Source organism: Halichoerus grypus, chromosome 15 (assembly GCF_964656455.1).
Source record: "Halichoerus grypus chromosome 15, mHalGry1.hap1.1, whole genome shotgun sequence".
Lineage (NCBI taxonomy): Eukaryota > Metazoa > Chordata > Mammalia > Carnivora > Phocidae > Halichoerus > Halichoerus grypus.
Window position 1 is genome coordinate 53,744,727 of NC_135726.1, and position 21,791 is coordinate 53,766,517.

The 21,791-nt window shown below is 54.0% G+C and overlaps 1 protein-coding gene across 2 annotated transcripts; it reads left to right on the forward strand.

Moving 5' to 3' along the window:
- Positions 1 to 935: 935 nt before the first annotated feature.
- Positions 936 to 21,734, forward strand: NUCB1 (nucleobindin 1). 2 transcript variants are annotated; one of them, XM_036124534.2, is made up of 13 exons: positions 936 to 1,091; positions 1,496 to 1,665; positions 4,185 to 4,292; positions 6,922 to 7,054; positions 11,739 to 11,842; positions 15,110 to 15,295; positions 15,544 to 15,634; positions 19,096 to 19,154; positions 19,425 to 19,517; positions 19,603 to 19,695; positions 20,026 to 20,196; positions 20,624 to 20,720; positions 20,841 to 21,734. In XM_036124534.2, the coding sequence occupies exons 2-13, from the start codon at positions 1,507 to 1,509 to the stop codon at positions 20,951 to 20,953; spliced, it is 1,407 nt and encodes a 468-aa protein (XP_035980427.1). In that variant the 5' UTR covers positions 936 to 1,091; positions 1,496 to 1,506; the 3' UTR covers positions 20,954 to 21,734. The 2 variants fall into 2 exon arrangements, with proteins under 2 accessions (XP_035980427.1, XP_035980429.1); XM_036124536.2 differs by having other exon boundaries at positions 1,496 to 1,635.
- Positions 21,735 to 21,791: the final 57 nt, after the last annotated feature.

Consider the following 21,791-nt stretch of genomic DNA (forward strand, 5'->3'; position numbering starts at 1 on the left):
TCCAGCACCTACTTGGTCAGGGACCCAGCAGCCTGTTTCCAGCTTTCACGACTTTGAGGGGCCCAGGAATGCAGTTCCCTCTCCCCCAAATAGTTAACTCTCCTTTACGCAGGCATAGGAACTTAGGACTCTGGGCCCCAAACACTCGACCCCCATTGACCCCCGATCTCCAGCACCCGCCTGCCTGGGATCCTGGCAACTCCTCTCCTGGTGCCTGCAAAGGCTTTTCACAGTCACGCCTCAGTACCTTGCCTCTCTGGCCAATTTCTAAACATACCTAACCCTCTCTTTAGCTGGGGACCTAATCTCTGGGTCTCTGGGAAATAAGCAGGCAAAGAAAGAGGGCTGGGGGGGGGGGGATTTCCACTGGGACCTGCCCTAATCCCCTCCCTCCTGGCCCCCCACACTCCACTTCCAACAAAGCAATGACCCTTGGCCTCCACGGCAGCCAGGCAACCCTGCTCCAGGGTTCTGAACTGGAAGGGCATGCAAGGTGTTCCTTAAAGGGACCCAAGAGAGCCGGCATCATTGGGTCGCTCTGCGCTATATATATATATATATATATATATATATATATAGTGTATATATTAGATATATATGGCTTATATATTAGATATATTAGATATATATAATATATTATATATTAGAAACTTATAAGATGACCTGTGCCAACTGCTACCGATCTGTAACTTGCTGCCACTTCTTGTGGAAAAATAAATGGGGAAAACTACAACTGCCAGGAGGCGAGGGCAGGGGCCTCTTTGCCCGCGGAAGTGGCCTCATTTTCCCCCTGCCTGCAGGGAACTGTAGTTCTCTTCGAAAGCCTGCGCTTTCCTTTCGCCTAAAAGGCAGGAAATGAGGCGTCAAGAGGTAGAGCTTCCGAGAAAGGAGGCGAGGCTTTCGAGAACAGACGAGCGACTTCGGCAAGGGGCGGGCCGCTAGACAGGGACCCAGGGGCCTGGAGCCAGTGCGGACCAATCAGGCTTCGGAGGGCGGGTCCTCTGCGGAAAATGGGCGTGGCCTAGGGGGGAAATCACCGGAACGCACCGGAGGTCCCAGCCCGGGAAAACGCCCTCTGCGGTGAAGGAAAGGTGAGGCGCTTGGGAGGGGGGGTCCTAGATTGGGTCCTGGGGAGGAGCGGGAGAAGGGGACCAGAGGGCTGGAAAACTGGGTCTCGGGGAGGATGGACTGGGCACCAGTACTCCTAGATCCTGGCGAAGGAGGAGGCTGGGGGCCTGGATCTTTGGTTCTGGGGAAAAGGGGTTGAGATCCTGGATTCCTGAGTCTGAGCGAAGAGGCTGGGTGCTGGGAGCCAGGACTCCTGGGTCTAAGGAAGGAAGAGCTGGACGTGCGGAATCCTGTGTCCCGGGAAACGAGACGCTTTGAGTCTTCACTCTTAGAAGGGCGGTGCGGGCGGCGCTGGGGGCCCAGACTCCTGGGTCCAGGGGAGTAGGCGACTTGGGACAGACATTATCCACCTCTCTCCCCTCCACAGGCCACGCCGCCATGCCTTCCTCTGGGCCCGGCGCAGCCCTCCTCCTCCTGCTGTCACCGCTGCTGCTGCTGCGCGCTGTTCTGGCCGTGCCCCTGGAGCGGGGGGCGCCCAAGCAGGAGAGCCCCGCGACCGAGAGCCCCGTGAGTGGCCCTGCCCTGCTCTCCAGCCAGGTGTTTGCAAGTGGTACTACGATCCCCGCGGATCCCCGTCGCCCCTGGGTGGATACTTCCCCCACGGCCGCGGCTCGGAGTTTGCCTGCCATTCTTTGCAGTCCCGGGGCTTTGACGTGGTGAAAAACTCGGGGCGGGTGTGTGTGTGTGTGTGTGTGTGTGTGTGTGTGTGTGCGTGCATATTTCTAAGTCCCTGGCTCTGAGGTGTGGGGAAATCAGGTCAGATTTTAAGTGACAAATCTGCATTACCCCCTAGCTTAATCTGTATTCTTTGAAGCGCCCCCCTCCCCCAAGAAGGAATCCGAAAAAAGAACTACATTTCCCAGTAGCACCTTGGGCAGGTGGTGTTCCTTAACTGGGGCGTTCTGGCTTCATGGAGCTCGTGGGAGTTGAAAATTATGAAGGTAATTCCAACATGTGTTTATCAAATGCTATGAAACCTTTGGTCTTAGGGAATTTGGAACTTTAAAGATCCTCAAGGCCAAGGCCCTGATTTGTGGCCTGAATCCTATAGCTTTCATCAATAATGGGCACGTGACTGTCTCTGGAAGGGATCATTCCGTGCTCCTGTGTAGCGGTCCCGACCTTGTGAGTTAGGCCTCTGCTTGGTGAAATCTTTGCAAACACAGAAGGGCACTTCTGAGTCCCCTTTCCCTTCATTCATCCCACACATTTCTTGAGAATGGGCACCAGGGTAATGGTCAGGGAGGAAGGGTCACGAGCTGAAATCTCAAGTGCAAGGAAGAACATTCCAGGCAGGGGCAGCCTGTGGTGTGGAAAGCAGAGTGAGTAGAGAGACATGGAGGTGGCCAATGTGACTGGAGGGGGGTGGGGGAGGCAGGTCGTGTGGGGCCTCAATGGGTGCTCTTCAACCTTACTTTATAGATGAGGAAGCTGAGGTGCAAGAGAGTTTAAGTAACTTGCCCAAGGACTGAGGTTTCCAGGTTTAGCAAATAAAAACACAAGACACTCAGTTAAAATTGAATTTCACAGAAGCATGAATAATTTTGAGTATAAGTACACTCCAGCAGTATTTATACTATAAGTTATGCATTGTTTATCTGAAATTTAAATTGAACTAGGCATTCTAGCTGTCCCAGCAAGGTCACCTAGCTAGTAATTGGCAGATTTGGGGTTCCAGCCCATTGGCTCAACAGTCAAAATGTCCACACCTTGGGGCTCCTGGCTGGCTCAGTCGCTAGGGCATGAGACTCTTGATCTTGGGGTTCTGAATTCGAGCCCCACACTGGGTGTAGAGATTACTAAAAAAATAAATAAACTTAAAAAAAAAAAAAGATGTCAACACCTTAGTTCCCAGAACCTGTGACTATTTAACTTATAGGGAAAAAGAGTATCAGCAGGTGTGATTGAGACAAAGCTCTTGAGATGGAAAAGTTATCCTGTATTATCCAGGTGGGCTCAACGTAAGCACAAGTGTTCTCTATAAGAGGGTCAGGAAGGTCAAAGTCAGAGGTGATGTGATGACGTAAGCAGAGGTCACAGTGATGCAGGGTCATGTGCCAAGGAACGCAGGCAGCCTCTAGCCACTGGAAAAGGCAAGGAAACAGATTCTCCCCTAGAGCTTCCAGAATAAGTTCGGCCCCGTCTACCTGTTCTGGGCTTCTGACCTCCAGAACTCTTAAGAGAATACATTTGTGTTGCTCTAAGCCATTTAATCTGTGACACTCTGTTCCAGAAGCAACAGGAAATTGGTACGCCCACCATGGCATGGCTGAGCCATCAGCACCTGGTTACCAAGCTCCTACTGTGTGCTCCCTACATACGGAATGATAGCATTAATAGATCGAACGTCTCCTATGTCCTTAGCATCGCGTGAGGCCCTTTATCTCATGTACTTTTCACCACAGTGCTGAGAAGTAGGGAAATTTATTGCCTATTTTCAAATGGAAGAGGGAGGCCCAGGACGAAGAGTGCCACCCACCTACCCATGCCAGGTCTGGGTCCAGGAGCCCAGGGATTTTTGTCTGTCTTGTTCACTTGCCGGCCCAGGACGAAGAGTGCCACCCACCTACCTACCCATGCCAGGTCTGGGTCCAGGAGCCCAGGGATTTTTGTCTGTCTTGTTCACTAGCACAGCACCTGGCACGCGGTAGGAGCCTGGTGATCGCTTGATGAACAACGAATGAGTGTATATTTCGCTGCTTGCCAACAAACACTCGTGTGTCCACCCTGAGCACCGCTCTGTGCGCAGCGTTGGGCTGGGTGTCTGTCTCCCGGTGTGATGTTTACTTCGTCTCTACTAACGGCCTGGGAAGAGACGAGTGCCGGGGCCCAGAAGATCAGGCAGTTTGCCTGGGGTTACAGAGCAGATGGGGATCAGAACTGGAGTCACCTGGCTCTAGAGCCTTCGTCCCATGGGGCAGGTCTGCCTCTTGGTCCAAGCAGAGGGTCTCGGGGTCCTTCAGCCGGCGCCCGGGGCGCGGGGCCCGGGTCCTACGTGCAGGGAGGAACCGGAGGGGGTGGGGGCTGGGCTGCTATGTCCACCCCTGTCCCCTCAGGACACAGGCCTGTACTACCACCGGTACCTCCAGGAAGTCATCAACGTGCTGGAGACGGACGGGCATTTCCGCGAGAAGCTGCAGGCTGCCAACGCCGAGGACATCAAGGTGCGGCCGGGCGCGAGCCGGGGGGGAGGGGAGGCGGGGCGCGCGCTCGGAGCCCAGGGGTCAGGTTCAGGACCGGCTTCCCTAAATTGGCCACGTGGCCCCGGGCCTCGCCAGACGGAGGCACGGGAGGCGCTTCTCGGTGCCACGCGGCCGGAAGGGAGGTGAGGGGCGCAGAGTGCGTGTCCGCTCTACCCTTCCATGCTGTGTGACCGCCCCTCGCCGTGCCTCAGTTTCCCCATCTGCAAAGCGGGCGCAGTAGCAGAATCTGCATTACAGGGTTCAGGTCAGGTTTCACCCGAGGTAAGACGCATCAAGGGCTGAGATGTGCGGGCTAGCGGTCCTTGCACCTGTCGGGTGCGTGTGGTTCAACTGAGTCCTCGGCGTAGTGTGTTCTGCTCAGGGGAGAATTCAAGACACGGGAGGTGCGGTTCCGGCTCGCCTCCCCTCCCTTCTAGCTCACGTAAGGCCTCCAGAGGGGCCGAGATTGTCCTCATTTTATAAAGGCAGACGTGGAGGCCCTCGTGGCAGGGTTTGTCCTTCCTGTGGGCCCAGTTTCCCCGCAGGGTTAGCTGATGAGGGCTGCCCCCCCCATGAGGAGACAGGGCCAACTGGCCCCCCTTCCTCCTCCCCGTCCCGCCGCACACAGACCCCCCCCCCAACAGGTGCGTGTGGGAATGCCCCATGTGGAGGAGCCTCCTTGAGTCTCTAAACGCCTCGGTCCAGGAGAGGGCCCAGGTGACCCTGCAGACCTCCCAGCATTCCTGGGGCTCTCATCTGTCCCCATCCACCTGGCCCCCAAGGAAGGACCGGCAGAACCAGAGACCACAGAGCCCAGCCCCTCCCACTGCCCAGCTGGGAAAACCCGAGGGGCATCCCCCCCTCCCCCCGGCCACCAAGGTCCAAGGTCATACCACTGGGAAGTGACCTTGGAAACAGGGTGGCCAGTTAGGCAGGCAGAGCGAGGAGTGGGATGGTGCCTGGGTACAATCCCAGCTCCTCCTCACGCGCTCTGGGCTGAGTGGCCGCACCCTCTGGGCCTCGGTGTCTTTCTCAGAAACTGGGAAGCCTGATGCAACATTTTCTGTGACATGAGAGGTGGTTGTGTGGGTGGGCGAAAATCCCGCTTCGTGTGCTCGCTGAGGCACATCATAAGGCTGCGGTGGATGTCAGTGTTCATCCTTGGGCCGGGGGGGGGCAGTAAGATCCGCTCCAGTTCTGAGGTCCCGAGCAGGGAAAGGATGTGGGGAGACACGACACCAACCTGGTGTCCTCACTGTCCGAGGCACCTCGGGCAAGTGGCTTCTCCTGCTGGGCCTCAGTCTATCCATCTGTAAAATGGGGCTGTGGGCAGGATTAGAGGACAGACCCGGGGAGTCCAGCACAGGGCTTGGCCCAGAGTAGATGCTTGACTGGTTGGGGTGAATAGGACTGTCACTCTGGTCACCATGTCCCGTTGCCTCTCAAGGGCCACGGGCCCTGCGGGCTGGGGAACCCCGATGTGAGTCTCAAGTGACCGAAAAAGCAGCCTGAGCAATGACAGATAGCAGAGGGCACTGGGGGAGGCCCCAGGAGGGCACAGTCCAGTGTGAGAAGTGAGAGAGGACTTCTAGAGCAAGGATGCCCTTTGCCCAAGTGAGGTTTGAAGTCTGAGTGGGGATGGCCGTGGTGTAGAAGTTGTTGCAGTGTGTGGGGGGGTGAAGGCATGGCATTTCAGAAAGCGGGAACTGTGTGTACAAACAAAGCATTCTGGTACCTTCTGCCGTCTGCCTGGGGTTCCTGATCACTGACACAAAGACGGGCGATGGGGCTGGAGAGGTGGGTGCGTGTGGGGTCTTTTTTTTTTTTAATATTTTATTTATTTGACAGAGAGAGACACAGCGAGAGAGGGAACACAAGCAGGGGGAGTGGGAGAGGGAGAAGCAGGCTTCCCGCCGAGCAAGGAGCCCGATGTGGGGCTCGATCCCAGGACCCTGGGATCATGACGTGAGCCGAAGGCAGACGCTTAACGACTGAGCCACCCAGGCACCCTGTGTGTGGGGTCTTGAGTGCTGGGCACAGAGATTTTGTCCTGGGGGCCCTGGGGAGCCATGGGGGCTGTGAGCAGGAGAGGGGTGGGGTCAGCTCTGAACAGACAGAATCTAAAGTGACAGGAGGGGCAGCTCACGGAAGGCACCCCGGGGAGGGGAGCAGGGAGTTGCTGGGAGGTTCTTTCCAAGGGAGATGCCGTGGGCTTTGAGTGTCAAAGGGCAATGAGGATCTGCTTAGGCTTGGAAAGGGGTGGCGGGAGAGACTCCTAGGCAGAGGGACCAACCAGCATGTGCAAAGGCCAGGAGGGGGGAAGAGCCTTGAGCATGGGGGCCGATGCCCGGTTGGTGTTGCTGGAACCGAGTGTGATCTGATGGATGGCAGGGCATGGGGCTACCAAGGTGGGCAGGGCCTCAAATGCTGGGCTGAAGGGCTGGACCTTGTCTCAGAGGCTGGAGGAGCAGGTGGGGCAAGGGTCTGTAAACTTTCTAGGCTTCACAAAGCTGGTAGAAGTTTCCAGAGAGGGCAGAGAAAGGTCGAGGCTGCCCCGTGCACCCCCTCCCAGGCCCCCAGCCTGACCAGTGTCCCCTCTCCATTCGGGCAGAGTGGAAAGCTGAGCCGGGAGCTAGACTTCGTCAGCCACCATGTCCGCACCAAGCTGGACGAGCTCAAGCGGCAGGAGGTGTCCCGGCTGCGGATGCTGCTCAAGGCCAAGATGGATGCGGAACAGGAGCCCAGTAAGCAGGGGTGGGTGGAGCTGGTGGGGTGGGATGGCCTCCCTCCTGGGGACTCACTACCCCCACCATAAGATGTGCATAGGAGATTGATCGAGTTTTCTTTCTAGAACCATCTACCGCTAACATGACTGTGGTTGGTAGGCTGTTTTTTGTTTCTCCGTTTCGTTTTCATTTATTTTTTTATTATTTTTTTATTTTTAAAAACCACGGTCATTTAAAATGTTGCTGCAACTTCAAACTTCCAGGAAAGTTGCAAGAATAGTACAAAAAGCTCCCGAATATGCTTCACCCAGATGGGTCAGTTCACCATTTGCGAGTTCATTGTAGGCTGTACCTCTTTTCACCAATTCAGTGAGTTTCCTCAGAAGGAGGGCATTCTCCTGCCTAACTACCATGCAGGGATCAAAGTCAGGAAACTGCAAAGGGTACTCGGTATTTTTCGTTGCTTTGTTATTCTCTGTCTCCCCCGCTGGGATGATTCTGATTTGCTGACATTTATACCTGAGACTATATATATATATTTTTTAAAGATTTTATTTATTTATTTATTTATTTGAGAGAGAGAGAGAGAGAAACAGCATGAGAGGGGAGAGGGTCAGAGGGAGAAGCAGGCTCCCCGCTGAGCCGGGAGCCAGATGTGGGACTCGATCCCAGGACTCCGGGACCATGACCTGAGCTGAAGGCAGTCGCTTAACCGACTGAGCCACCCAGGCGCCCCTGAGACTATATTTTATAAGTCTAATTATTTGGCTGGAAAAAAGAAAAAAATGCACCTGAAAGAGAGAGGCAGGTTTAGATTCCAAGATCCCACCCTATTTCTGACATTCCTAGATAGGGTTTGTCGGAGCGTGTCTGGACCACGCTCTTTATTTTAAATAGCTTAATTGAAATAAAATTCATATGCCATATAATTTACCCGTGCAATGGGTACAACTCAGTGTTTTTTTAGTATATGCACAGGTGTGTACAACCATGACCAGAGTTGATTCTGGAACATTTGAATCACCCCAAAAAGAGACCCCAAACTCTTTAGCTCTCACCCCCCCATCCCCCCTACCCAGCCCCTGCAACCAGTAACCTACTTCCTGTCTCTCTGGATTTGCCTATTCCTGGACATTTCATATAAATGGAATCCTATCATCTGTGACCTTTTGTGTCTGGCTCCTTTCACTTTGAATAATGTTTTTAAAGTTCATCCGAAATGTAGCATGTGTTAGCAACTTCATTCCTTTTTAGGGCCAAGTAATATTCCATTGTATGGATAGACCAGGATGGGTTTATCTATTCACCAGTTGATGGATATCTGGATTGTTTGCACCCTTGGTGTTATATATATTTTTTATCTTAAAAAAAATTTTTTTTTAAGATTTTATTTATTTGAGAGAAAGAGAGAATGAGCTGTGGGGAGGGGCAGAGGGAGAGAGAGAGAGAGAAGCAGACTCCCTGCAGAGCAGGGAGCCCGATGCGGGGCTCGATCCCAGGACCCTGAGACCACGACCTGAGCCGAAGGCAGACGCCCCTGTTTTCATTTCTACCTGACTCCACTGATCATTGACCAACCATGTCTCAAGTCCAACTGTGGGCCAGGCACCAGGCAGGTGCTAGAGTTCCACGGTGACCAGACAGCCTGCGTACGCACCCACGCCTGCTTTAACTATTATAGCTTTAACTATAGTCCTGCTGCTTTAACTATTATAGCTTCAGAGTCTGGCCACCTCACACATCCATCGCTGCCGCTTGGGTCCTGCTTGCATCACTGCCTCCTCCCCGGATTCCCTGCTGCCACCCCTCCTTTGGGTGCTATTCCCCACGCCTTCCCCTCCATCAGCAGCCAGGGGGATCCTGTAGCCATTTCCTATGGCCACTGTAGCAAATTACCAGAAATTTAGTGGCTTAAAACAGCACACACAGGGGCGCCTGGGTGGCTCAGTCGTTAAGCATCTGCCTTCGGCTCAGGTCATGATCCCAGGGTCCTGGGATCGAGCCCCACGTCGGGCTCCCTGCTTGGAGGGAAGTCTGCTTCTCCCTCTCCCACTCCCCCTGCTTGTGTTCCCTCTCTCGCTGTGTCTCTCTCTGTCAAATAAATAAATAAAATCTTTAAAAAACAAAACAAAACAAAACAAAAAAAAACAACAGCACACACTGATTCCCTTACAGTTGGGAGATGAGAATCTGAAACCAGTTTCACTGGGCGAAAATCAGAGTGTCAGTGGGGCTGTGTTCCTTCCAGAGGCTCTAGGGGACAGCCTGGTGCCTTGTCTTTTCTGGCTGCTAGAGTGGCATTCCTTGGCAGGTGGCCTCTTCCTCCATCCTCAAAGCTAGCACGTAGCCTCTGTGTTCAGGGGTCACGTGGCCTTCTGTAGTTGGGTCTCCCTCTGCCTCCCTCTTTTTTTTTAAGATTTATTTATTTGAGAGAGAACACGCATGCATGCTTAAGAGCATGAACAGCGGGAGGGGCAGAGGAAGAGAGGAAGCCGACTCTGTGCTGAGTGTGGACCCCAATGCTGGGCTCCATCTCACGACCCTGAGACCATGACCTGAGCCGAAATCAAGAGTCGGATACTTAACCCACTGAGCCACCAGTTGCCCCTGCCTCCGTCTTAGAAGAACCCTTATGATTAGGTTGGATCTCCTGGGTAATCCGGGATCATCTCCCCATCTCAAGATTCTTAATTTAATCACATCTGTAAAAGTCCCTTTTGCCACCTGAGGTCTCCTAGTCACAGGTTCCAGGGTTTAGGGCGTGGGCATCTTGGGGGCCGTGATGCAGCCCACCACAGCACCCAGTCCACGTCCTGTCCCTCCTCTGCTTAGAACCCACCGTGGCTCCCCAGTGCTCAACAGGCCCAAAGTCCACAGTCCTCACTGCTGCTCTGCCCGCCCAGCCCCTCCCTTCACAGGCGCCCTCTCCCCACCCTCTCCTGTCAGCACTTTTACTAATGCTGGTGTGCAATACGTCTCTGTCGCCTCTGGGCCTTGGCCCAGGCGCTTCCCTCTGCCTGGGACATTCTCGGCGGTCTTTGTGTGGCTGGCTGGGCTTCTGTCTCAGCTCCTAGCCTGACTGGGCTGCACAAAGGAGGCTCCGTTCGTTTCAGTCCTTGGGGTCGTGTGTGTTCGTCCTTTGTCTCTCTGCTGGGTGCTGGGGGCTCGGGGAGCAGATGCTGAGGCTGTCTGGGTTCCGTTGCGTCCCCAGCGCCGGGCACCGAGTCTGGCCCAGGGGAAGGGGCTCAGCACGTGCCTGTGGCATATAAATAATGCACCATGAAATTTGATCTGTGTCTCTGTCCTGAGTGCCTGTCCCTCCTCTGGGCTCAGCCCGGCCAGAGCTGCCTCCGTGGTAACACAAGGCCCCGGGATCCCAGCCTCCCTGTGTGTGTGTCTCTCCCCCTCCCCAGACCGGGAGCCACTGGAGGGCCGGCCTGGGTCTGAGTCACATGGTTGGGGGGGGGGCAGCAGGAGGCCTTGGGAGATGTGCGTTCAGTGGATGCCTGGCTGTTGAGGGTGTGCTCTCTCCCTTCCTTCCTGAAAACCCTACCCCTTCCTTACTGCTTGGGAACTCCCGGGCACGGAGGGTGCCGCGTGAGCAGGGGCCTGTTTGATGACAGTCTCGTACAAGGAGGTTGCGTGACTTTGCTAACAAAGTACCATAGATGGGCTGGTTTTAGCAACAGAGATTTATTGTCTCACAGCCCTGGAGGCCGGAAGTCCAAGATCAAGTTGTGGCAGGATCAGTTCCTTCCGATGGGGATCGGTTCTGGGTCTCTCTCTTGGGCTTGGAGAGGGCCAGCTTCCACCTTTTGTCTTCTCCCGGGGTGTCCAAATTTTTTTCCCTTTTAGAAGGAAACCAGTGCTATCTGATTTGGGTCCACCCTGTGACCTCATTTTAACTTGATCAGCTCTGGGAAGACCCTCTCTGCCAATTAGGTCACATTCTGAGGTGCTGGGGGTTAGGACTCCAACAGATGGATTTTAGGGCACATAATTCAACCCCTAACAGGGCTTGAGTTTATGTGCTCTGGAGCCCAACGACTAGTTCTAATACTCCCTCTGCCAATTCCTAGATAGTGGTGACCTAGACAAGTCCCTTACCCTCTCTGGGCCTCAGTTTTCACATCCGTAAAATGGGATTATCATAGAACCTATGTCGTAAGATTTTTGTGAAAAATAAAACATTAGGGATGCTTGGGTGGCTCAGTTGGTTAAGCATCTGCCTTCGGCTCAGGTCATGATCCTGGGGTCCTGGGATCGAGCCCCGCATCGGGCTCCCTGCTCAGCGGGAAGCCTGCTTCTCCCTCTCCCACTCCCCCTGCTTGTGTTCCCTCTCTGGCTGTGTCTCTCTGTCAAATAAATAAATAAAATCTTAAAAAAAAAAACATTAATATATTTAATGTGTTCAAAGCAGAGCCTGGCATATAGTAAGTGCTCAATACATGTTAATAATTATTATGGTTATTGTTGTTTTAAGCATCAGAGTGAGTTGTGGCATCACCTCCTCCAGGAAGCCCTCCAGGGTTGCCCCCAGGCTCATTCAGGCCATCCTGTAGGCTTTCCCAGTGCCCCCTGTGACCTCCTCTAGAGCACATCTAGCCCAGGATAGGGATTTTGAAAGAAAGAACATTCCATGAGTTTTTTTGTTTGTTTGTTTTTGTTTTTGTTTTTGTTTTAATACTTTCCCCTCATCCAGATGTACAGTTGGATCACCTGAGCCTCCTGAAGCAGTTTGAACACCTGGACCCTCAGAATCAGCACACCTTTGAGGCCCGGGACCTGGAGCTGCTGATCCAGACGGTAGCGAGGGGCGAGGGGAGGGGGGCTACAGGGAGTGGACTGAAGGAGGCTTTATGGGAGGGGAGAAGGGAACGGAGCCCAGGACATGCACCCGATCATCCTGGTGTTCTCTGAGGTCGGTGGCTGCAGAGGCCCAGGCGCTGCCCGGAAGCCCTCCCCAGGTTCTCTCGGGGAGGTGTAGGCAGAATGCGCTGGGCTCCCTTCAGACCTGGTTTCAAATCTGTCCTCTGCTTTGTCCTTCCCATATGACTTGGGTGGGGACGGGGACGGGCGGGCGCTGTCCCCTCTCTGTCCTCGTGGGAGGCAGAATCACGCCCCCCCCCCACAAAGATGTCACACCCCACACATCCTAATCAGCAGAACCTGTGACACATGACCTCCCACGGTGAAAGAGATTTCGCAGATGTGATTAAGTTGAGGGTCCTGAGCTGCTGAGATGAGCCTGGGTTATCCCGTGGGCCCTGCATGTCCTCCCGGCGGGAGGTGGGACTGCCTTAGGTGGGAGGCGGCAGTGTGACACAAGGTGCTCTGTCGCTGGCTGCCCAGATGGAGGAAGGGGCCACCGGCGCGGGATGCAGCTCTGGAACCCGGAAGAGGCAAAGAAAAGGATTGTCCCCGAGTCTGTAGAGGGAGCGTAGCTTGGCCTCCACTGTAATTTGAGCTCCGTGAAACTAATTTCACATCTCTGCCCTCCATACTGTAAGATGATAAACGTGTATTGTTTTTTTTCTTTTCTTTTTTTTTTAAGTACGCTCCACACCCAATGTGGGGCTTGAACTCACAACCTTGAGATCAAGGGTCACGTGCCTGACAGAATGAGCCACCCAGGCGCCCCTGAATGTGTGTTGTTTTAAGCCACCAAATGTATGATCATTTGTTATAGCAGCCGTAGGAGCTAAGAGTCCTTACCTGAGAAGTGGGACCTCCAGCCCAGCCTCATAGGGAAGGCCAAGAGCGGCGGGGCTGGGGAGTGCAAGGGGATGCCCCCCAGACCCGCCCCTGCCTCTCCCCTGCTCACTTTCCTTCCACGGGTCCCCAGCACCTCCTGGACAGAGCCCGACCGCCTGGCCTGAGCCCCGCTCTTCTGGCCTACTGGAGCTCCATCTAGTGGCCACGAAGATAATAGCAGACAATCGAGTCTGTTCCTGGCATTGGGCTCAGTCCCTGAGGGGTGGTTTTGCCACTCATTTCCAGAACATTCCAGAAACTGTCCGCTTTTCTCCAGCCCCACTGTCCTTCTCCTAGTTTCAACTCCCATCATCTCTCATAGCCGCTTCATCATTGGGCTCCCCGCTTCTGCCTTCTAAGCTCGCCGGCAGGGCTTCTCAACTCAGCACTCTTGACGTTTGGGGCTGGATAATTCTTTTTTTTTTTTTTTTAAGATTTTTATTTATTTCACAGAGAGATACACAGAGAGAGAGGGAACACAAGCAGGGGGAGTGGGAGAGGGAGAAGCAGGCTTCCCGCGGAGCAGGGAGTCCAATGCGGGGCTCGATCCCAGGACCCCGGGACCATGACCTGAGCCGAAGGCAGACGCCTAACGACTGAGCCACCCAGGCGCCCCGGGCTGGATAATTCTCTGTTGTGGGGGATGTCTGTGCGTTGTGTGACGTTTAGCCGCATCCCTGCTCTCTACCTACTTGATGCCTGTAGACGTCCCCTCATTGTGACAACCAAAAATGTCCTCGCACTTTGACAGTGGTCTCCTGCAGACCAGTCACCCCGGGTTGAGAACCCGTTCCCCACACAACAGCTGTGTCCGTTTCCTATGCTGCCCTGTAACAAATTACCACAAACTCAGTGGCTTCAAACACCTTGAAATTATCGTACGGTGTAGACCAGAAGCCAAGAAGGTTCTCGCTGGGGGTGGTAGTTTGCTATGGCTGCAGCAGCTTGCCACGGGCTCAGTGACTTAACACAACAGAAACCGTGGGGCGCCTGGCGGGCTCGGTCAGTAGAATGCGTGACTCTTGATCTCAGGGTTGTGAGTTCGAGCCCCATGTTGGGTGTAGAGGTTACTTAAAAAATAAAAATATTTTAAAATTAAAAAAAAAATAAAAATAATGTATGACGACTAACATAACATAATAAAATTAAATTAAAAATAAAATAAAAATAAAAACAGAAATGTATTCTCTCACGGTTCTGGAGGCCAGAAGTCCAAAATCAGTATCCCTGAGCCAAAACCAAGGCTTTGGCAGAGGTGTACTCTCGTTAGAAGCTTTAGGAAAAAACCCACTTCTTGCCTCTTCCGGCCTCTGGAGGTTGCCAGCATTCTGCAACTTGTAGACCCATCACTCCAGCCTCTGCCTCCATGGTGTTCTCCCTGTGTCTCTCTGTATTGTCTCTGTAGCTTTCTTATAAAGGCACCACCCACTTGGATTTAGGGCCTACTCTAATCTGATAGGACCTCATTGTAACTAAGTAAATCTACAAAGGTCCTATTTCCAAATAAGTTCACATTTCAGCATTCTGGGTGGACATGAATTTTTGGGGGGATACTCTTCAACTCAGTGTCGTATTGCTATCTCCAATTTACAGAGGAGGAAACTGGGGCACAGAGAGGCTAAGTAACTTGCCCAAGATCACACAGCCTAGTGGGATTTGTTCACACAGCAGGGCCTGGATTTGAACCCTGGGCAAAGTAATCAGAGACCTAGACTTCTTTATCACCTAGCTGTACTGCTTTCCCTATTAAGTCCACCTTGCGTGTTGTTCCTTATTGCTTATTTCTCCAAGATCTTTACTTTATTTTATTTTTAAGTAATCTCTATACCCAATGTGGGGCTCGAACTCACAACCCTGAGATCAAGAGTCACATGCTCCACCCACTGAGCCAGCCAGGCGCCCCTATTCCTCCAAGATCTTGAGATTGTGGAGGACTTGAAAGAGGTGGGTTAATGTTCTTACTGTGTAGGGGTGCTTGGCCGGCTCAGTCGGAAGGCCCTGGGGCCCTTGATCTCAGAGGGTCATGAGTTCGAGCCCCATGTTGGGTGTAGAAATTACTTAAATGAATAAACTTTTAAAGAAAATTGTTACTGTGTGTAACCGTTCTAATCTCTTGAACAAATAGACAGAGGAGGCTGTGTTATGGGGCAAGAGTGGGTCATAGAGATCAAGAAGTGAGCTCAGGACATGGAAGCCAGGACTGGGTAGAGATTGGGGTGGCCCTTGACCGTGTTCAAGGCGGAGGGCCTGGAATTTGGAGGTTGAAATTAGGGCCTGGGTGTGGCAGTGAGACGAGAAGGACCGTCTGCCTTTCCCCAGGCCACCCGGGACCTTGCCCAGTATGATGCGGCCCATCACGAAGAGTTCAAACGCTACGAGATGCTCAAGGAACATGAGAGACGCCGTTACCTAGAGTCACTGGGAGAGGAGCAGCGAAAGGAGGCAGAGAGGAAGCTGGAAGAACAACAGCGCCGGCACCGAGAGCATCCCAAAGTCAATGTACCTGTAAGAAGCCCCCCCCCCCCAAAGAGGCTACCCCCACTGGTGTCCAACTCTCCAAGCGCCACAAGATGAGAAAGTAGTAAAGAACTACAATTCCCAGCAGACCCTGAGGCCAAAAGTCCCTTTAAATATGCTCAGCCACCCCAGGGGCTGCTGGGAGTTATAGTTTTTCTTGCTTGAGGGAAATGACATTTGAGGGATGGGGGGACTCAGACTTCTTGCTCATGAGCCCCTGGCTCTCCCCTCCACAGGGCAGCCAAGCCCAGTTGAAGGAGGTGTGGGAGGAGCTGGATGGATTGGACCCCAACAGGTTTAACCCCAAGACCTTCTTCATACTGCATGGTAAGGTGGGGAGGAGCCCCAAGACCCAGGCTGAACCCGGAGGCTCTGACCTTTCTGGGGCCTGAATACTAGGAAGAGGTGTCCCCATCACAGTGGGGCTTAGCAGGCCTAAGAGAACTGAGCCTATCTATCCCTCCTGTTGGTCTGGAAGGCTACACCCTTCCCCATTGCTAGGGTCTTCCACTGAAGAACTAGGCCTCTTTTCTGGGATACACCAGACTTTTCGGTTCTCGGGACTGGCTGATACCCACTAACTGAGCCATCCAGGCTTGACTAGCCCGGGCTAGTGTCCAACTCTCCAAGTTGGACAGGAGTCCTGTTGCCAAGGGTGGGCTGCTCCCAAATAAACAGGCCTCCAGGGACCGAGAAGCTACCTTTTCCAGGTGTTTCAGACACCTCCTTCATTCTCCTCCTCTCTAGAAACTTAACCCAGGGTTGCCAGGCCCCCTCAGATGTGCCTAGGACCCTGCCCCAGAAGCTGCAAGCAGTCAACGGAGCTTAACAGGGCCTGGCTCATTCATTCAGCAAACATCTACTAAGCTCCCTCTAAGACCAGCTTCATGGCAACTCTGGATCCTGCTGTGAACAAAACAAAGTTCCCCCCTCTCACATAGCCAGTGAACAGGCAAACCAATAACTCTGTATTTCAGTGGATCTAAAAAACCTGGGAATGTAAGATATTCTAGAACTTTTACACAAGCTGCCCATTAAATTAACACACCACTGATGACCAGATGTCTTCTGATCTCAGGGATAATAAAATCGCGGGGGAGGGCTTACATCTTACAGTCAAGGAAGTGGATTCTATGATAGCGTCTGGGGCAGTGATAAGAGAAGAGTAACATGGGAAAGCCAGCAGCAGGCTTAAGGGCCTAGAGTGTGTCATACCCACCAGCCCCATGTGGCTATTGAGCTCTTGAAACGTACCGAGGAACTGAATTCTTTTTTAGTTTTGAGATGTGAGTTTTTTAAAAATTTGTAACTGTGGTAAAATACACTTAACATGAACTGTCCCATCTTCAGCCCTTTTTTTTTTTTTAAGATTTTATTTATTTATTTGACAGAGAGAGACACAGCGAGAGAGGGATCACAAGCATGGGAGAGGGAGAGGGAGAAGCAGGCTTCCCGCTGAGCGGGGAGCCCGATGCGGGGCTCGATCCCAGGACCCTGGGATCATGACCTGAGCCAAAGGCAGACGCTTAACGACTGAGCCACCCAGGCGCTGTCTTCAGCCCTTTTTAAGTGTACAGTTGAGGAATGTTAAGGACACCCACGTTGTTTTGCAACCAACCTCCAGAATTCTTTTCATCCTTTCGAAACGAAAACTCTTCTGTTAATCAATAACTCCCCACTCCTCCTCCCCCCAGCCCCTGGCCACCTCTATTCTGGGTGCTGTCTCGACGAATTGGATTATTCTAGCTACTTCACATGAATGGAATCATACAGCATTTGTCTTGTTTGTGACTGGCTTATTTCATTTAGCGTAATGTCGAGGAACCCAAGTTTTTGTGGTACTTGGCTGTTATTAATTTTTTTTTTTTTAAAGATTTTATTTATTTCTTTGACAGAGAGAGACACAGCGAGAGAGGGAACACAAGCAGGGGGAGTGGGAGAGGGAGAAGCAGGCTTCCCACTGAGCAGGAAGCCCGATGTGGGGCTCGATCCCAGGACCCTGAGATCATGACCTGAGCCGAAGGCAGACGCTTAACGACTGAGCCACCCAGGCGCCCCTTGGCTGTTATTAATTTAAATGTCATGCGCCCCACATGACTGGTGGCTCCACCGGCCAGTGCAGCTCTAGAGAGGTGACATTTGAACCTAGACTCCAGTGAAGTGAGAGGTTGAGCCTTGCAGATACTTGGGGGAAGCACGTTCTAGGCGGAGGGAACAGCAAACACACAGAGGGGAAGAGTGAACGTGGGTTTCCAAGGTAACGGCAGCCGGATTGCTCAGAGCCTTCCAGCTGGGTTAAGGAATTTGGATTTTATTCTCTCTGGGATGGGGCACCACGAAAGGGTCTTGGGCAGAGGACTGACACCATCTGCCTTAAGGGCTGACCAAACCCAGCTGGCTGCCATGCGGAGGATAGGCTGTATGGCGCGAGGGCCAAAGCCACGAGGAGGCCAGAGACGCTGGTCGCTGCACCATGGGAAGTAGGGAAGAGTGGTTGTATTCTGGATTTATCGTGAAGGTCTAGCTGGTAGGACTCGCAGGTGGACTGGATGAGGATTATGAATGAACATAAGGGTCAAGGGTGACTCCAAGATATTTGGCCCGAGCAACCGTATTTGGCAGGGAAGATTGGGAACTAGGTCCATTCGTGTTAAATTGGAGATGTCTGTGCGGCACTTATATGGCGAGGAGAGTTGGCAGTTGGATATTCAGGTGTGGAGGCAGCTTGTGGATGGCACTGAAAGCCGAGGGACTGAAGGGACCCATTTGAAGAGGTGCCGGCCAGTCACGCTCTTTTTGTAATGATGAAAATGTTCTGTGCCACCCAATATGGCAGCCACCAGCTACGTGTGGCTATTGAATGCTTGACCTGTAACAAGTGGGACTGAGAAACTGGGATTTTTATCTTAATCGATTTAAATGTAAATGGCCTGTGTGGCTAGCAGCTACCGTGTTGGATTTGAGGATTAGATGGCCCGAGCCCTGGGGCCCATCAATAGGAAGCATGCAGGAGGAGGACAGAGCCAATGAAGGAGAATGAGGGGTATCTGGGAGGAGAGAATGATGTTCTGGAAGCCGAAGGCAGAAAGTCAAGTAAAATGCAGGTTAAAAATTAACCATTGGCTGGCACCTGCGTGGCTTGGTCGGTGGAGCGTGTGACTCTTGATCTCGGGATCGTGAGTTTGAGGCCCACATTCGGTGTAGAGATTGCTTAAAAATAAAATCTTAAAAAAAAAAAAATAACCATTGGATTTGCAAGGCCAAGGTTCCTGGCCATCTCTGAAGGACCAGCGTGGGTCCTGATCTGAGTGAGCAGAGGAGGAGGGGACAGTGAGTGTGGCCCATGCGGCTGAGAACTCTGGAGCCTCAGAGCCATACAAGCTGGGTGGCCCGGAGAGGGGTTCCTCTGGCCTGGGGCTCTCTGGGAGGCGGAGGCCTCTGACACCCCTAGCTCCTGGGGAAAGGGGTTGGTCCTGTGCCCAGATCACCAGGTGTTAGGGCTCAAGTTGTCCTGTGTGACAACCATGCCAAGGTTGGTCCTGATGAAGCCCACCTTCATTTACTCCCTTCTTGGGACCCCGGTTGGTAGGGATCGGGCTGTCCTAGCGATGGGCCAATGGGGCACTGAAGCCTGAAGGATATCATTGTATTGTTGGGGACCCAAGGATTCCTGTCCTCTGATAACAGAGCCCACATCAGCCCCCAATTCCTTCTCTAGCAGGTTCCTCAGGGACCTGACCCACCCCGTACTCAGTCCCCCCCAAGATACCTTGTTGTTTCCCCCTCAGATATCAACAGTGATGGGGTCCTGGATGAACAGGAGCTGGAGGCCCTCTTCACCAAGGAGGTGAGCGAGCATCTTGGAAGCCGTGGGTGCAGAGGATGCCCACATCCGCCATGTGTCCCCTCAGGTCCCCCTGGATGGGAACTCAAGGGAAACTACAACTCCCAGCAGCCCCTGGGACAAAAAGAGGCTACCAGGAGTGGCAGGGTAGCCCCCAGGGACTTCTGGGAGTTTAAGTTGCCTGGTTATGTGTGTAAAGAGGCCGAGTAGCCTAGGAGAGAGGTTGCTCTGGACCCCTCAATATGTCCTGCCTCTCGCTTGACCCTGCTTCAGCTGGAGAAGGTGTATGACCCAAAGAATGAAGAAGATGACATGCGGGAGATGGAGGAGGAGCGGCTTCGCATGAGGGAGCACGTGATGAAGAATGTGAGAAGAGGGGACCGGGATCATGGGGAGGGTCGGGGCAGGGGTGGAGTGAGGCCCAGCTCTGTCGCTTACCCTGGCTCCCCAGGTGGACACCAACCAGGACCGCCTCGTGACCCTGGAGGAGTTCCTCGCATCCACCCAGAGGAAGGACTTTGGGGACACCGGGGAGGGCTGGGAGGTGAGGCCATGGAGGATTCTTTGAGTCCTGAATACCTCTCTCCCCCAGCCCTAACCCTTCTTTCAGAGTCTCTGGCCACATCTCTTATTCTCTGGGTCTCTGCCTCCTTCTGTCTCTGGGTTCTGTCTCCGGCTCCCTCTGGGTCTCTGTTCCCCCCTTTCTCTGGGCCTTTATCACCCTCCTCAGCTTCCTCTCAGATTGCTTCTATCCTCACACGCGACCCAGGCCTCCCAGCCTTCCCCAGACCGCCTCTGTTCGCGGAGCCCTCTCCAACGCGGGTGGGCCAAGGCTGATGGCACCCTGCTGAGGGCCCCTGTCCCCGCCTCACAGACAGTGGAGATGCACCCTGCCTACACGGAGGATGAACTAAGGCGTTTTGAGGAGGAACTGGCCGCCCGGGAGGCAGAGCTGAATGCCAAGGCGCAGCGCCTCAGCCAGGAGACCGAGGCCCTGGGGCGCTCTCAGGGCCGCCTGGAGGCCCAGAAGAGAGAGCTGCAGCAGGTGACTGGCCAGGGAGGCTGGGCCCATCCTCTGAGTCCCTGGTGGCCTTTTTCCTTGTGCGTTGAGAGGCTGGGAAGGCCTGTGGCCGCTGTGTTCATCACTGGTAGAGCCTCAGGTGGTGACCGCCATCTTGAGTAAGGGCAGATGTCCGCATCCCTGACAGCTCTGTGGCTGCCATGTTGGATAAGGGCAGTGGGGCTCTAAGCAGGAAAGTGGGAGGGGGGAAGGCCAAGGGCAGAGGAGGAGGTTAGACCCAGCAAGGGTTCAGTGACCTGGACCTTTGGAACTCTTGAGCCCAACTCTCAATGAGAGAGAGAGAAAAGCTGAGGCCCATGGGGAAGGGACGGGTTCAGGACCGCATCACAAGTTGCCGTGGAGACTCGGCGGCATCCCCTCTTGCCTGTGCAATCTCCCCCGCCTGCTGCAGGCCGTTCTGCAGATGGAGCAAAGGAAACAGCAGCAGCAAGCCCAGAACAGCCCAGCCCCTGGCCCCGAGGGACAGCTGCAGTTTCACCCAGACACAGGTGCTCCGGGCCCCTGGGCACCCCCGGGGGGGGGGGGCGGGCGCTGGCGGCCGACTCCTGGATCCAAGGGAGGAAGAAGCTGGGATGCCTAGTGCTACCATTTCCTCCCTCCGTTTGCAGACGATGCACCTGTCCCAGCTCCAGCTGGTGACCAGAAGGATGTAGACCCTTCAGAAAAGAAGGTTCCTGATCAGCCTCCCGAGCTGCCCCAGTCGGACACCCAACACCTGTGATCCTCCTGGGGACCCCCGCTCACTCTGGGTTCCTACGGAGGCAGCGGGTGGGAGCGGGATGAGGAGTCGACATCAACCTCCTCTGGGGGCCAGCAACTTGTGTGGCCGCCTGGGGGAGGGGAGGGCCGGGTGGCCCTTCCCACATTGCTGCCCGAGCCCCGCATCTGCCACCTCAGCTTCCACAGCCTCCCGGTCTGTGGCCCCTTCTTCCCGATCCTCTCCAGCGGGCTGCCTTCTCAAGTCTAGCTGGGCCCTCACTGGGTCACCCTAACTTAGGGAAGTCCTCTCCCTCCCGAGAAGGGTCTGCCTTGTGCCCGCCTTCCTAGATGGTTTGGCCTCAGCTGCCCAGGTCGCGGCTACTCAGGCATCCTGCATCCACCCCCACAGCTGCTGGAATTCTGCCTGCTGCCCGGCTTCTGCCGGTTGATGAGGCTTGGGTGGTCCCTCAAGAGGGCCACCGTGCCTCAAGGGCGGTGTCTTCCCTGTGGCTGGCTGCGAGGGACAGCAGAGTCATCAGTCATCAGCATAGCTGATTAGCGCTGATCCCAGGAACCCAGACTCTCCCTGACTCCTGGCTTCCGGCTGCCTCAGCCTCCGCCCTGACTGCTTGGCTCAACAGCCCCAGAAGGCTCCCGGAGCCAACCCTGCCCCAGGATCGGGTTCCAGCCCCTCAGCCTCATGTGGGAACACCCCCCCCCACCCCTTTCTGGCCTTCTCACACTCGTCGGCTCCAAGTTCTGCTCTGTACTCCAGTTCCATCCAAATACACCTTCTGGAACAATCCGTGCCTCTGCGTCTTTGTATATACTCTTCCCTCTGAAACCTCATCCCCAATTCC